Source organism: Labrus bergylta, chromosome 14 (assembly GCF_963930695.1).
Source record: "Labrus bergylta chromosome 14, fLabBer1.1, whole genome shotgun sequence".
In the NCBI taxonomy this organism is placed as follows: Eukaryota; Metazoa; Chordata; class Actinopteri; order Labriformes; family Labridae; genus Labrus; species Labrus bergylta.
This window is the reverse complement of record NC_089208.1, coordinates 16,544,474-16,560,907: the sequence shown is the minus strand read 5'-3', so window position 1 is coordinate 16,560,907 and position 16,434 is coordinate 16,544,474. Positions and strand designations below refer to the sequence as shown.

The 16,434-nt window shown below is 38.8% G+C and overlaps 1 protein-coding gene across 1 annotated transcript in view; it reads left to right on the top strand.

Annotated features, from left to right (window-relative positions):
- The window catches only part of fstl4 (follistatin-like 4), a 185,823-nt gene that overhangs the window by 120,374 nt on the left and 49,015 nt on the right, over nt 1–16,434 (top strand). The window contains exon 6 of the mRNA XM_065963116.1: nt 2,102–2,222. Within this exon, the coding sequence (XP_065819188.1) occupies nt 2,102–2,222 (121 nt within the window). The remainder of the gene's footprint in view (nt 1–2,101; nt 2,223–16,434) is intronic.

Sequence of the window (16,434 nt, the reverse complement as noted above, 5' to 3'; positions counted from 1 at the left end):
GTGGAGATGAACATGCTGGCAGGCTTTTTGATTTCTGTTGTAAATCATAGCTGAAGGAGTAACACAATGAGTACCTTGTAAAAGTTGTGTTAGCATTTCGGCCTGAAACACAAAAATTAAAAAATATCCTATTTTTTTGAACAACATGTAAAAAGTAAGAGCCGCAAAAATATGAAAATATATAAATGGTATGAATTATTTCCTTGCAACTCAATTAGCATGTCTGGCTAACTAAGGAGACGATGTCCAATCATCAGCTGTGGTTCAGTGGTAGAATCTGTCATCTCTGAACCGGAAGGTTTGGGAGTCCAATCTCCAGCTGAACGTGTCTGATGTGTCCTTGGGCAAGACACTAGAACCACAAGTTGTTCGCACTGCTTCGTCAGCGGCGTGTATCAATGTATTAGTTAATACTGATAAACACAGCCATCAGTGCGTGAATGGGTGTGACATATGGTGTAAAAGCGCTTTGAGTGGTCTATTTACCATGAATGAAATAACCTTTATACTGACAACTTTTTTAGCGGCCTTCAGACCTTACAGTAGTAGATTTCGTAACACTTATTACGGAGTCAATATTCAAGAGTGAAACATTAGCTGACATAGACATACTTGTTCCAGTAACTTCAGTGCATGTGATACTCTAGACCAAAATAACTTTACACCTGGACAGTCCCACATTGCATGTAAACAGGTTCCCAATCACGTAGAGAGCAAATGGTTCTCAAGCAGAGCTGGAAGTATTTTTTAAATGATGATTCACTGGGGTAGTATCCCTAAAATGTCCTCTAATAAGGGCCAGACATTCATTATTCTCGGCCTCCCTGTAAGAATGCATTGTTGCTAGTCATGCATGAACACATTCGCTTTTCATTGATTTCTATCCTTATACAAGGACAAATATGATTTGTATTTTTTACATTTGTAACTAAATGAACTTAATCGACCACTGCTACTAAGAATGAGCCCTCAATAAAACGATTTAGATATCCATGAGGACAGTGCTCAACTTCCAGTATCCTACTTGTTTCTAATAGAAGAAGGATTTACTCTTATACAATGTAGTGCAACTGTAGTTATTGTGCACAAGCTAAGCTTTCTGTTTAAACCACCCTCCCCCCCACCACCACCAACCTGCTTAATACCCCCTTTTGTAAGAATGTTCCCCTGAGAAAGACACATCACTTAATGGGAAGAGAGGGCTCATAAATGACAAATGGTGGGGGATATGGGGGGAAAGAGAGATGCATTTTCCCAGGAGAACATCTTTGAATGCACTCTGGTGCATTATATTCAAGCATAAGTAGTACCAGAGGTGATGTTGCTGAAATGGTGAGAAATCAGAAACAGCACTAACGTCCAAGATAACATATTTCAGCAACCCATTTTAATCAGAATGTAATAACTCTGAGTGAATCAGTTCCCTTGATTCTTGGCTTTTATCTACATGTGGCACTTTCGTCCTGATGGAAATCCTGTCCTAATTATAGGTTGAAGGGAAAATCTCATTCCAAACACTACTTACAGTATTATGGCAACTGTATTCAGCCTGCCAATTTCATTCAAGTCGGTTTTTCTTCCGCCATTTCTTGTAAACCAATGATTATTTCATGTTACACTTAAACTAAAGCTCACACGAGGGATCTGTTTTATCGCTGTCATCGCTATAAAAAATGACATGCAAATTATTACACAGTAACTTTAAAATGTAAAATCCAGAATGTCGACAAATGTATAGTTTTAGTGGTGGGGAGGTTTCTGTGATTCTGCTTCAGTACTTAAGAAAGTCTGAGCATATTCATTAAACACACTGAGGTTACTCCATTAGGGGGATACTGAAATGTTAAATGCATGTGGTATCTACCATTAACAAATGTCAGATTTACAATAATACAGTATTTGCATAATTGTATTCTGTTCAGCAGACACTTGAATTTAAAAAGGCAAGGCAGACACAATATGTAAATGAGGTTTCAAGGATGTTATACCTGTGAATCTTGAATTCCTTTTTATCTGCATTTCTCTGTAACATCTCAATTCTGATTTTGGGCTTCGTGCTGTTTCATTATGGGTAACACAGTGTGTGTTTGTGTGTGTTTAGATCTCTATGAAGGAGCATCTGGAGGACAGTCTGATGGAGTGCACCATGCAGGACCTGCTGAGATATGATGACTACAACAATGATGGGCATCTCAGCCTGCATGAATTCTACACAGCTTTCCGTGAGTCCTCAGTCTTTCCTCACATTGCTCTATTGCTCTTCTCCCATTCCCTTTGTTTGAGTACATAAACATCTTCATCCTTACTTTCTTTTATAGTCTTCAATACGTCAAGTGCCTAATCATTTTATCCCTGTACAACTATGCACTTTTTTAAAAGGCTGTCTTGTTCAAAAATGTAAAATTGTGCAATGTGCAATCACAGTAGCAACCACTTTGCTATTTACGACATTCTAACCACCTCCCCGTTGAAGGCAGCCTTTCCCTCCACAGCAACCATTAGGTTGAAAGTGCTTCAGTACAGATAAATTGATAATTGCACACTAGTCCATGTGCCCAGACCCAGCAATGATTATAGCATCTGGTACAGCCATAATAGCCTCTGGGCTTTAGGCTGAGCGGCAGCTGAGAGCCAGGTTCAACTTTATTAAGACCAATAATAACAATTACAGCACTAATGCCCCTGAAGCATCAGATAGGTTGGTCACTATGGTAACCGGCTGCAACTTTTTTTGGTCTTTTCTCTTCTCCAGTATACTGTGTTTTTCAGTTCAAACTTTCAGAAAAAAATACATCTGAATCATATATTGTTAAAAACTGTGGCCAATTCAAGTAATACGCTGAGGCAGGGGGGCAATATAGGCTCTACCCTCAGATTGTGCAGCTCCATTAAACCTCACCACTAATTCAGCCCCCTAATGACTGGTTTTAGTGGGAACCATCTTGCTATTATTCTGTTACACTTCCCTAATCTTCCAGATGGGCAGTGAACAGACATTGCATGCTGTTTACCTACATGCAGGCTTGCCTGCAGGTAATTGTCAATGCATTTTATGTTTGACAAGCAGTTGAAGGAATGGGTTGAGACCGATAAAACATGCTATTGATTAGATGAAGCTCAAGGTTAACTGTTGGGCTGCACCAAGGGGGAGTCATTGTTTTTGAGTGGTGCATCTGTTCTTCTGGATAATGTTGATGGTGTCGGATGGTGTAAGTTTTCACGTGTGTGACGGCAGGTGAGTCTTCGTGTGTGTGTATGTGTGTGTTTGTGTGTGTCCAGTCATTGCTCTCACTAGCGAGTGGTCGGGGGAAGCAGAGCAGCCAGGAATCACAGGTGTGCTTAGCAGGGTGGAAATTTAGAAAATGCTCATGAGCTTGGAAAATAGAATGAGAATATTAGACCTAAATAATGTGAGAGGATTTATCTCTTATCCAACTATCTGGTCTCAAGCTCGGGCAACCTTTATTTATTTATTTTGTAGAGCATATAACTTAAACTTTAATGTTTTATGTGTTGCTTTTTTCTTTCTGCAACTTTGATGTAAGTAGCAAATCCCTCTGACTGTTTCCCAAGAACACAACTCCATTCATTTTTTGTAGCTCCGAGTCACTGAATCTGAGCTGTTAAGGAACGCTAATTGTGATGTTTTGGCTCCTTTGTTGTCTTTCCTTTATTTAACATTTAAACCTTGACAACTACACCACTCCACAAAGCTATTCTCTGTTGCCTCCCGAATCTTTTAGTTTTATATTTTCACCACAAAGTGAATCGAAGGGAATATGCTTGGTGAATACTCCTGAGATGATTGCATTCCTATTGATTTTTTTTCCCCACACTTATTCTACCTTGAACAATTCCAGCAGGTTGTTTCTTGCTCTGACTCGTTGTGCTGTCTCCTTGGCACCTCTGTTAAGTAGATTGAACTTGAACAACTAATAATTTCTTCCAAAAATGCAGATTTATAATTACAATCCTGAATAATAACTGAATATTACAGACTGTCTCTACTAGTTATATGGAGATATTTTAGAAAAGGCAATCACATTTACATCCATGTTTCCATCTGATGTTATAATCCAACCATTACAAATTTGATAAAATCGTTAATTTTTAGGTCTTGCCATTAATGATAAACCAACAGTGTGTAGTGGGGAGCTATTGTTAAAAGATGATGGAAAGGAATTCAGTACGTACATGTTTATAGGTCCAACTAAAATGATAGAGATATGCTATTTAGAAGCAATCTACCATCTAGGACTGAGAGGTCACAGTCTGTTTTATAGAGGCATTGGGGAGTATTTCTACCCATCCTTCACTCTCCAAATCCAAGTTATTAGTATAATGAGTTTTAGTAAGAGTACACTAAAAAGATTCTGCATCAATTCATTTAATTGAACAATACTTTAACACTCCATGTATGAGCTGTGTTTTAAAATATCTGTTAGTTGTTTTTAGTTATTGGTTCATCTTTGGGTAGATTGTCATATATAAGAATTAGGTGAAAAACTCTGACAGCCTTATGTGGTGTCTAAAGATTGCTCGATCTGTCAGACTACCAGTAAAAGAAACATATGCAAAGCCAGACCCAGAGAACATTTGCTATTTGGTTTATGCAATTATTTGCTTTAATATATTTCCATAATATATTTCTGTATTTTTTTTTCCATTATGCAAAGCACACCCTTAATTCTGAGGTTAATTAAAGCCAGAAAAAGATGACTCCTTGGTTCATGCTGCAGCAGAAGTGGAAAATTAAGCCTCTGTTTGCTTTAGAGCATATTGCAGGACAGAGATAACAGCCTGATGGATTTAAATCAGCCCGGTGGTTTCCTAATGGTATTTGGTTTCACAAGGTTCTGTTTCCTTACATAGGTTACAGTGTCAGCATAGTGTGGGCATGGATGTTTTATGTGCCCTTTAAGTCTGAATTAGAACCACTGTAATTAAACGACAATGAATGTGCAGGAATTTGCCTCTTATCACGGATGCTGCAGCAGAGACGATTCTTATTTCCAGTTCGGTAAAAAGGCGTTGGGGCATTAGCACAGAGGCTGACACGTGAGTGGGGCTTATTGAGAGATATCTGAGGCTTGCAGATGTAATATATACGGTCACACAAGGTCAGAGCTCCTTTGTGGATACATGTGTAGTATATAAAGCTGCCCTACGGTGATACATGGACTGCATGTGCATTCTGAATGATGAGTAACCTTTTGTAAATGTGCAGGGCCAGGTATCACAGCTACGCTCATGAAATAAGCTTTTACACCGTTTCTTGAGTTCGGATCAACCTGTGCAGTAAAAAAATATTGATATATTCTGTTGTAGACCACGTGTTCTTATGACGAGAAGGTATACGGATAGAAGAGCATCAGAAAGCAACAAAAAGTTAGAAAATGGAAGACTGTGCACAAATGAAAACTCTAAAATATTGATCAGCTTTTTGGCGTTATTGAACTGGAATGTAATTTTCCCATGTATTTATGAAATTCGGCTTTTTAAATTACATGATTTCAAGTCTAATGCAGTTGCTAGTAGAACCAAGATAGGCTCAAGGCCTACTCAGCAAACAATGATGCAGAGTTGTCTGAATACCCCATATCTTTGCACTATGACATCCTGATATCTTGATAAAGCAAAAACAAAACAGGTTTGTAACTCATACCAAATAGCATTTAATGATCAATAGGTAAACAATATGTTGACCAAGGTCGCTATGGTTTACCTCAGTCCCATTCTCACATGTGCAATGTCACTGAGAATTGTATAATAACCAGATCATTTATTTTATCTTTGTAAATTCTGAGAGAAAGACACTATTGGGGATTTGTTGGTGGGCTAAACACAAGATACTTGTGCCCTAAACGAAGGGTAAGCACTCAATGAAGAAACTTCTTATCCCAGTAATGCCCCTTTGCCCTGCTGATAAGTTACATAACCTACCTTATGGCCTGTAGTTGACATTGCAACTAGAACAGCAATGTCACCTTCAACAGACCAAGGCTGCATTTAGGCGAGCTAGCCAGGCAGTGACAACGGCCCAATACTACCGACCCTACCACAAGTCCCCTTCTGGCCCCCACAACTCAACCGTGAAGTAAATTGATGGGCAGCCAGAGCCAGAATCTCAAGTTCCCCCCGCTCTTCCCCGTGTGTACCTGTTGTTCAGCTGTAACTTGAAAGATAGACTTTACTGATAACCCCATGTTAGGCTCAAAAACAGAGAGAGAGATAGAGTGAGAGAGATAAAGTCTTCACTATTACTGTTTATTAAAGTATTTCTATTGCTTCAAAACTGATGTCAAGGTAACCGATTATGTGATCTGATTAATTTGTCAAGTCAAGAAGGATTACACTGAGTAAATAACTGCAGGGTTTTAGATCCTGTTTGTGTATATAGAACACAACCATTAGTTCTTCAGTTGGACCACAGTGAGCCAGTGGTCCTGTTTTCATTATTTTGCAAAACAAACAGCTGGTGAGCACCTAATTAGGATCGGTCAGGTTTTTACTTGTTCCCATTGTTCCTCCATATTTCTCCCACATGCAGTCCGTACCCTGCAAGCACATTCTCTTTATTTTTCACAAAACTCTTCCACCACTGTGAGTCTATTTGTTTCTCACGGATCTTGTTAATAGTGGATTTATATGGGGATGTGAGCTGCCCTGGCAGGGCCACTCAGCAGGACGGGCTAATTAATCAAGAGCGAAGTAGCGAAGGAGAGGGAAGGCAAGACTGAGAAGAGAGAGGAAAATTTACAGATGGAGACAGGAGAGTATCATGTGGAGACACTAAAAAGTGTGGCGTAAGATTAAAGCCAGTGGTGGAAAAAAGTGAAGAAATTCTTCTTTGGAAGGGAAATGACAGCTGGTGAAATGTCCAAATTTTGGAGGAGCACACACAGAAGGGAAGGAAAATAAGATGGTTAAAATCAGTTTGCTTGGGAGAAACAAAGACCAGCTGCTTTCACATAAAAGTAAGAGGTTGAAGACTATTATTTACAACCTGCATGCAACATTATTTTAATAACATAATAGACCATAAATACAGTTATGGCACGAAAAAAAATATTTTGAAAACAGCACAGGGATTCAAAAATTATTCAGCAAAGTACCAGATGCTTTTCTGACTTATATTATTAGCAATCATTTAATTTAACCAAGGCTCACAGTTATAGTATTCCAGTTCAAATTATTCTTTTTTTTTCTACTAAATCCATGATTTTTGTTTTAAATCAAAAGGTAAAAGGGGCTTTAGTCCACTGACGAGTAGAAGAAAGTGTGGCCTTACTTAACTTAACCTCTGCATTTGAAATGTTCTGCGAGTGCATGCATTTGTATTTATTGTGAAATAGTAATTTCCTGGAGTATTTTTCAAAGTTTTTCAAAGTTCCAGTATGGTAAAAAAAGCTGATAAAAGCAGCTTGCACCACATGTATTGTTATATTATGTGTCATCAACTTGCTAACCACATGATGTGTTTTCATAGAATAAAAACACAGAAGAAAGCATATTAAATAAAGGTGTCAGCATATTTTTAGAGGGAAGGGGGTGGGTTAGACGGAGCACTGAGGGAATGCTACTTTCAAAATCATGCTAGTTTCGAAAATTACCAAGCCTTCCTTTTAAAGAGTGATTTCACAGTGTTTACTATATACATGAAGATATGTCTGAACCCTACAAACACTCAGTCTGCATGCAAACAAAAACAGATAAACATAAGGCTAAAGGTAACTCTGTATTTAGCATTATATTCAGAGTTTCTAGAGGCAATAAAACTTGCAGAGCGCTGTTATTTCATTTGATGAATCACACAACACATTGACTTTCTAATTAGCAATTATATGAAAAGTCAAGTTTTTATTACGTATAAATAAATTATAATAATATTCCTCCATATTACTCCTCGTACATACCCATTGAAGCTCTCCGAGAGCCATGATGCATCAGCAGCAAGATGATATCTTTCTGTTGCTGGCAGCTCCTGACAGGGTTTGATCTTTCATGTTTCTCAAGTTTTCCCTTAATCCGCTCAAGTGATCTTGCTGAGATCTGTTATCAGTTTTTCAACAGGAGCCCGTTGTTCTTTGACAGCCAAGTGGGTGAGAGACCTTCAGCTAAACTCTTAACAACAAAGTGACTTTGAACTGGTCTTAGAGGTTCCCTCTGCACCGACACAAGAACCTCTAAGTTTTCCTTTACCTATTGTAACCTGTCCATGGTATCACTACAATCTATTTGTGCGCCTTCCATCTCACGCCCTTTTTGATCTCACCTTTATGTTTTCTACCCACCTTTCTGCATTCTCTTAACTGTTCTCTTGCCTATACTTTTTATTTTTACATTATTTTCTCTTCCATCCCCCTAGCCAGTGTCTAATGCCTCATTACTGCACAGTGGACTTGTACACCTAATTGCTGGTGTGTGTATTCAGAGCTTTGTGGCACCAACCAAATGTGCTCTCTGGTCCTGGGTAATTACCCAGAGTCAGGTAGCTGCAGTAACAGGCAAGGGACTGTTGAAGCCTCAGTAGCACTTCTTCCATGCTGCACTGATTGATTGATTTTTCCTTACAAACTGATGCCCAGTTAAAAAGGTGTGAACCTGTTTGTTTTTGTTAACTTTTCCATGTGATTTGTTTGATGTATGGAGATATTTTGGTCTGTCCCATTAGAAATAAAACAACACGTTAACTGCATTTTGCATCTTTCAATATATGACTTTTTGGGAAATGTAATGGCACAAAAAGCAGGGAGGGATTGTTTCAGACTGTAAACTAATGGTGTAGCAGATAGAGAGAGGGAGGCAGTGATATGTTGGTAGCGACAAAGGAGCAACATTGTTATTATCACTGCTTTAAAATGCTCTCACCTGCTTCAGTTGTTATTTTACTCTGTATGCTATTGCTACCATAACAATGCTTTATAAGGGGCATCTGCACCTACCACTAGGCCAGAAGGTGCAAAAGCATCTATTTTTGACAACAACCAGTGGAAATTACCGAAGCCTTTGCCAGTACAGCTATAGTTAGAAATGACCAAATTTGTTCATGAAATATTTGCAATTTGGTTGAGCACCTAAACCACTTATTAAGGCCCAGAGAAAACGATTGTGGGATTAAATAAAAGTATAGATATTAACAAAATTTTAAGTCGTGTTACAAAACAACTGTCAATCGCAAAAACTCAACATTGACTTTTGGTCTCTCGCACAACACGGACTAAGTTCATTATGCTTGAAAGTTCTGTCTTTGTTTGATTCATTTATTCACCCAAATAACATCCTAATGCTATAATGTTGCCTTAAATGCCAATATAGGTCATGCCACCTCACCATTAGATGACATTAAGCTACTTGACCAACCGGTGTGAGGCCCTAAGGTCCCATAACTGTGCTTCTGACAGAAACTGAAACATTTAAACAGTTGACACCTTAACTAGCCTGTTTACCCTATCTATTATAACCACTAAATATACATTTCTTGAGAAGCATTAGTGCCTAGTAGGTGTCATTGTCCGTTCAGCGTTATGTTAAGTCCACAGTGACCACAGCTTCTCGGTAATACAAACATAACCCTCTCTTACAAAGGTATCAACACTTTCATATATCTTAACTGCACTTTGCTAATATTTAGCCACTTACTATGCAATATTTCTCTCCAATATTTATAATCTATACTGGCCAAGCAGCCAATTAATTATTGGTTCTGCTTAATTACATCACACACAGAGGCACTCATCTACTCACTTATGTTCACATGCATATGCATTTCACATACAGTCAGGCTCATTTACTTACATAACTGCTAACAGCCAGTGGTCATCCAGCAGTCTGTTCTGAATACAACAATAAGAGATGCCCACTGAGTCGCCATGGCAACTGCAGCCAGGGTTTAATGTCCAAATCATTTATTTAGTACAGCTCTTGCTGCTAATTCCCTGCAGGCGAGGATGGTACAGGGCAATATGAACCCTGTGCACAATGGACAATTAAGGATGGGACTTAATACATTGTGAGATATAGGTATATATTATATCTGAGTGAAAACACTGCAGTTAGGTTCAAATCTGTAGTGGGGGACAAGTAGGGTAAAGTTGAGTCCAACAAAAACAGAATGAGAAACATAAGATGACATTCAGAATGTTTCTGTTAAGACCCTCTAAACACGAAGAAGCAATGATTTACTGCATCTAAATGAACAAACATGAGTGCTGCCCTCAACGGATCGCTCCAGACAGTGGACTATCAATTTAATTTATGATTGTACAACTCATCTTAAAGTGCACAGCATCAGAGGTCCAAATAAACTCCTTTCAGTGAAACCCTTAATCCAGACATCCATGTTTTATAAACATCATACGAGATTAAAATCACTCAAACCAATGCGTCATTTACTTTGTTGCTTACCTGGAAAATACATGAAATACAATTTATTCATGTCCTTGTATGTCAGTGAAGTATAATGGACGGATCCTAGTACACCTTCTTTTGTGTTTTAACTAAATAGCCAAACAGTAAGCTGAATGATCAACGGCCCCTAAAAACCCAGAATACAGGGCGTCCTGGGGTCCTATCAGTTCATAATTAATGTCATGGGTCTGTGGTTTTCATAATTTGCATGAAGTCATGTTCTCATTTGTCAGTACCTTAGAATCCTATTTGAGTTTCATAGCAGAGAAAACTAAATTACTTTAACTGACTACACATTTAAACTTCAAACGTCTGTTGGCCAAACAAAACTCAAAACAATGCAACATGTTACATTTTTAGAAAAAGAGGTAATTAAACCTTTATATCATCTCAACTGGCAAAACTTATTACGGGCCTGATTCGCTAAGAATGTTTTTGCACCCTATCTACAAAATCATTTCCACTAATTATAATTCAGCACCAACACGCCCACAAAGTTGCATGCAGATTTTTCCTGTTTCTCATCTGAATGTGGAGAAAAGCCGTCTGCACCTCTACTCAGCATGGAGATGAGCTGTCGTGCTGACAAAGCTGTTTTGTCAACACAAAGGGGATGAGCTAAAGGGGGAGGGGGAACTTTTTCAGGGCTTATTTTAATGCCAGACTTGAAAAAATTGTAAAATGAGTTTCACTGTTTAGAACAAAGCAACTAAGTGCAACTAAGAAAAGAAAAATGTTTTATTATTATAAATAAACGGAATGTCAAAGTCATATTTACAGACTTTAACAGATCATTTATTTAGTCATACAGAGGTGGAATTCTTTTTTCTTCTGATTACTGGAAAGTTTGTGTGTGATGATCTCTTATAAATACTGTGAAACAGTTACCACCAGCTGAGTGAATGCAGTTTGCTGTCTTTTTTGGTTGAACTGACTAAGTGGAGAGAGAGAAAAAAGAGAACGAGAAATTGTACCTATTTAATACACAGGTATCAATGGCGTAGAGTAGCCCCATTGTGGGACTTAGCACTCATCTTTGTGAATTAGATGGTATTTGCAAGGCAGGTTATTTGCATTTGAAGCAGTCCATTTTGCCCCAAATTTCTGAATATTTCAAAATGTGCATGGATGCAAATGAGACAGGCGTACCAGGAAACTGTCAGCTTGGCAGTGCAGTGTGCTTGCATTTCACCATTTGTGCATGTTTTGTGGATGCATGCTATCTTTTTCTCTCTTTTGCACATTCTTTTTTTTACAATCAGGCCCTTTGTCTCTTTAGCTGCAGTATAGCTTTTTTCCTCAAATAACTTAAAAAACAACAGGTGTTTGTATCAATTCTCATTTAACTCATTTTAGCAGATATGGTAAATTAATAAATTAAGTAGATGAGGCAAGGTTGAAGGAAAATCAGTAGTTTCAAAATCTAGATTTCAACAGTGAATGAAGGAAAATGTCTTTAATATGGTAGATGGATGATGCACAGAACTGTAAGAGTTACTTCTTTAAAAGTGTATAAATTAATCAAGAAGTTCAGTTGAGGATACTGTTGCACTGCTTTTGCAATCCAGATAATCATTTGCAAGCAGATTGCAGCACCACATTGGGTCTTGGCACATCTACTAATTATTATCATATTATAAATCATTGTGTGCGCACATGATATTAAAGTGCTTTGTTTTTATTTTTACTTACCACAATTTTCGGCTGTAATGACTGTCTATAAAAGGAGAGCATAAATGTACACTGTCTCAGCAGGGTGTCTTTGTTGAAAAATAACAAAGAAAGGGAGTAAGAAAATGATCTACCTTGGGTATGTTAATAGTGGCACAGTGTAGTACAAATTGCACTTGTAATTCATTTGACTGTATGTCTCACAGTGGCTAGGTTAAGGGTCTTCTAAGTGCAGATCATGTTGTAATGGGATAAAAACCCACTTGGAAAAATCTCACACTACATCTGGAACATCATATAAAAATCATTTGGACATGACTTCTCATTCGTGACACACTCACTGTACTACCAGATATAATATCTCTCATAATTACACATGCTGAATAATCCCCGTTGACCCCCCCCCCCCCCCCCCCCACCCCCGTCTTCTATCCTTCTTTCATTACCAGCACTTTAATTCCATCTTTACGTCTCTAATTAGCCATAGACATGTGAATCCATGCTTTGCTGGGACTTGAGGGGCTTTGCTTTGACCTATTACCCTTTCCGACATTTTTTTCTCGTCCCTCCAATCTTGCAGCTTTCTTATTTCTATTTTTTCCCCTCTTGCTTTCTTTTGCAACCGATGGGTCCCGAGGGCGGCAAGTGTGTTCCAACGCGCTATAATTCACAGGCAGCGGCCCCCAGGCTGTTAGTGGCGCAGCATGTGGTCTGCTTTTATCTCTCTCCTCTAACTCCCTCTCTGGCGAGGAAATAATTCATTATCATGCCTCCATTGATTTGCACTTTCTCTTGGCTCTTTGGTGGAAACAATACCCCTTTTCTCCCCCACTTTTTGTTATTTCAATGCCCTTCTGCAATTTCAAACTAGCGTGCATCCGCGTGGATGTGTGTTTGGCTCCAAGTTGGTGCGTGCCTGCATGGGAATGCTGCTCTTCCTCCTTTTTCTCCTCTCAACTCCTCGACGCAATCCCCTCCAGCATCCACCTTCATCAGCTTTGAAATCAGAACAAAGGCGATAAACAGAGCAGCAAAGAGAGAGGGAAACGAGGGCTTCTTGTGGAATAGAAAACTGAATATAGTAGCCGATTCATAGAAGACAAAACATCCCAACAAGTTTAGAGTACAATAATCACCTCACCTCATTGCTCTGCTGTTACAACATGTTGTAGAGAGAAAGTAAGACATGTTTCCCATATACACTTACACAGAGTGTTGTTGTCTGACAAACATCTGTCAGTTTGTCCGGATGGTAATGAAACTTTAAAAAAAAGGGCTAGTCCTGACATTAAAAAGCTCAACTTATATAAAATAAACACTCAGATATTATTGGGTGGCTGTAGTTCAGTTGGTGTAGTCATCTCTTAACTGGAGGGTTGGGGTTTCAATCCCCAGCTCCTGCAGCCACATTTCAATGTGTCCTTAGGCAAGAGACTTAACCCCAAGTTGCTCCCACTGCTTCGTCAGCGGCGTATGAATGTGTAAGAATAGGAATAGTTTGTCACTTTACATAGCAGCATTGGCCTTCAGTGTGTGAATGGGTAGGTGCGACCTGCGGTGTCAGAGCTCTTTGAGTAGTCAGAGGACTAGGAAAGTACTATACAAGCTCAAGTCCATTTAGCATTTACCAAAAATTAAAGAGAGTGACTATTTGACTGTGCAAATGGATTATGCAGATGCGGCAGCTTCCAGCTGAAAGGGTTATTTTACAAACTGATCCAAAACCCAAACAAACACCTTGAGGCATTTTAATTTCAGTTTCTGCATATTCAAAAGGGATGAAATTCTGTGCTTGATCAAAATAAGAGCAGCTGCAAGAAGAAATGTTTACCCAGCGAGTTAGACAAAGAAGAAATGGGATATCGGAGAAAGCCACAAGTGTTAAGATAGGAGAAGGACAAAGAGGGGGGTGGTATAGAGAAGAGAAGGTTATGCATTATTTGTTGTTTAATACGTTTTGTCAAGGCTAAAAATTGTACAATGGAATCAAAAACTCTGTGTAGAAAAAGAAGGGAGCTAAAAATGTAAGAGGTTATACACAATAACACATTTATTAGAGTATGGGGAAGCAGTAAAACTGTGGGGGAGATTTAAAGGGTGTGAGAGATTAGACATGACAAGTTTGAGAAAGTCTGAGGAAAACAGAGAAAGGGGAGTGGAAAAAGGAGCACAAAGCTGGGACTGGGAGAGGAGGAAAGAGGAAAGAGGAAGAATGAAGGGCAGAGGCCTGACTTGACTCAGACTTAAGCACTGGGGACTTGAGACCTGACTTGGACTTGAGTTTTGGTGACTCGACTACACCACAGCTGGGAGCTGCTCTCTCATTCTGACTGAGAACAATTTTGTTCAAATAAAAATGATGAGAGGGGACTGAATTTAATTTTTTTCAAGTTTATTGAGCGTCCACTTGAATAATGTGATTGGGAGTTTTGTTTTTGTTATTTTTTCTATTGTCTTCCCTGGATGCAGCAAACAAGGGCAACTTTTAAAGGAAAAAAAAAAAAACACTCACGTTACATAACAGCTCCGGACCTCCACACACAGCCCTGGACTGATTTAATCCCTGTTTGTATTGATAATAGTGTCAAAGTAATTTTAACAGACCTTATTTACAGATAATTAATTTTCAAGTACTACAGAGGCAGAATTGTTTTTCTGATCAGTAGAAAGTTTGCACGTGACATCTCTTTTAAAAACTGCGGCGCTGTTACCACCTGGTCTCAGCAGACGGTAATTGTTTCACTTTAACTGCGGGTGGCTGTTAGCGCCGCTTTTTGTGAATTAGACAATTTTTGCAATGAGGCCAATTTGCATAGAAAGGGGCCAATTATTCTCCAAATGACTGCACAAGGATTTTTTTTTTAAATGTGGGGCGCCGGTGGCCAAGTGGTTAGTTTGCGTGCTCCATGTGTAGGGAGATATGGTCCTCAAAGTGTGCGGCCCAGGTTCAATTCCGACCTGTCGCTCCTTTCCTGCATGTCTTTCCCCACTTCCCTACTTCCCCTACTCTCCAATAAAAGAACAAAAATGCCAAAAATAAATGTATCAAAAAAATAAATAAATACACATACATTACCCTGTGCACAGAGATGCTGTTTGCTCTGCAGCCCAGTAAGGGGTCATTAAACACTTTGCACTTGTTTTGTGAATGAGACGTTATCTTTTTGACTTATTTGCCATGTGTTGACTGAGTTGACTCCAGATTGGACCCTTTAAATCAAGTCGTATGTAAATTGATACACTTGTTTTAAAAGTGCAGGTTAAGATGTTTTTGGCAAGAAATACTTTTTTGGTTGAGTTTTTGTTTTTCATGCAAACATTTCACAAATCAGCAGCTTTTGTGGTGAAAGTCAAGGCAGTTTAATGGAAAAGAAATTAAACTTAACCAGAAAAAAGTTGATGTTTTTATACAGAAGTTTTGATAAGTTGATAAGCTCCTGGACTTTTCTGATTTGCAAGAATTACATAAGCACTCAGACTAGCAGCCAATAGCACTCAATGTTTTCCAAAGAATTTCCAAAGCCAATGTTTTTTGTTCAGTAGACTTTGTGAGAGCAGCTTTGCCAGCTTTTGAAAGCTGAAAGAGTCAACCGTTTTGAAGTGCAAGTGTGCACAAGTGAGAAAAGGTGATGATGGAAGAACAGAAATCCCAAATCCCCAAAGTCTCAGGAGTGTGGTCTAACTCTGCAGCTCACCTCAATGTTTCAGGCTTCTAGTGGATTGTTAGTACTCAACATCTCCTTTGGCAACAAGCTCCTATTCAACCCAGTCTTCTAAAACAACATGCACTGCAGGCTTCAGGGTTAAAGCTCAAAGGCTTTTTTGTACCAAGATGATGCAGGGATTTTTTTCTTCTTTTTTTGGCTTGCCAGGCTAAATCCAAGCTACAAGCTACACTCATGTGGAACACCTTGATGTGATGTTGTAGTACTCATCAAAAATCTAGAAAGAAACTCAGCAGCTTTTTAGTTTGATGCCTTGATATTTTGAATACAGCATTGCAGTGGGCTGTAGAGGGGATGATTGCTGTAGTTGGGTCTTCAGTGCTGTCCAAGCAAATCAGCCAGACAGATATATACAGATATGTTCTGTGAAAAACAAGTCACTTGAATATGAACAGCCAGTGGTAAACATAAAATGAATGCAGCTGTCTCCTTTAAACTGAGGTCTAAATAAGAAGACATGGACAATAAACAGATTGTGGAGACTGACAGACACAGACACACATCTATTCCTTTGTGGTCTATCAAAAACAACAACAAACTGTATATTTAACTTATAGGTGCACTATGTAGATTTGGTAGGGAAATTTAAAAATGGGAGAAGTGAAACATTACTATGCTATATTTTCTG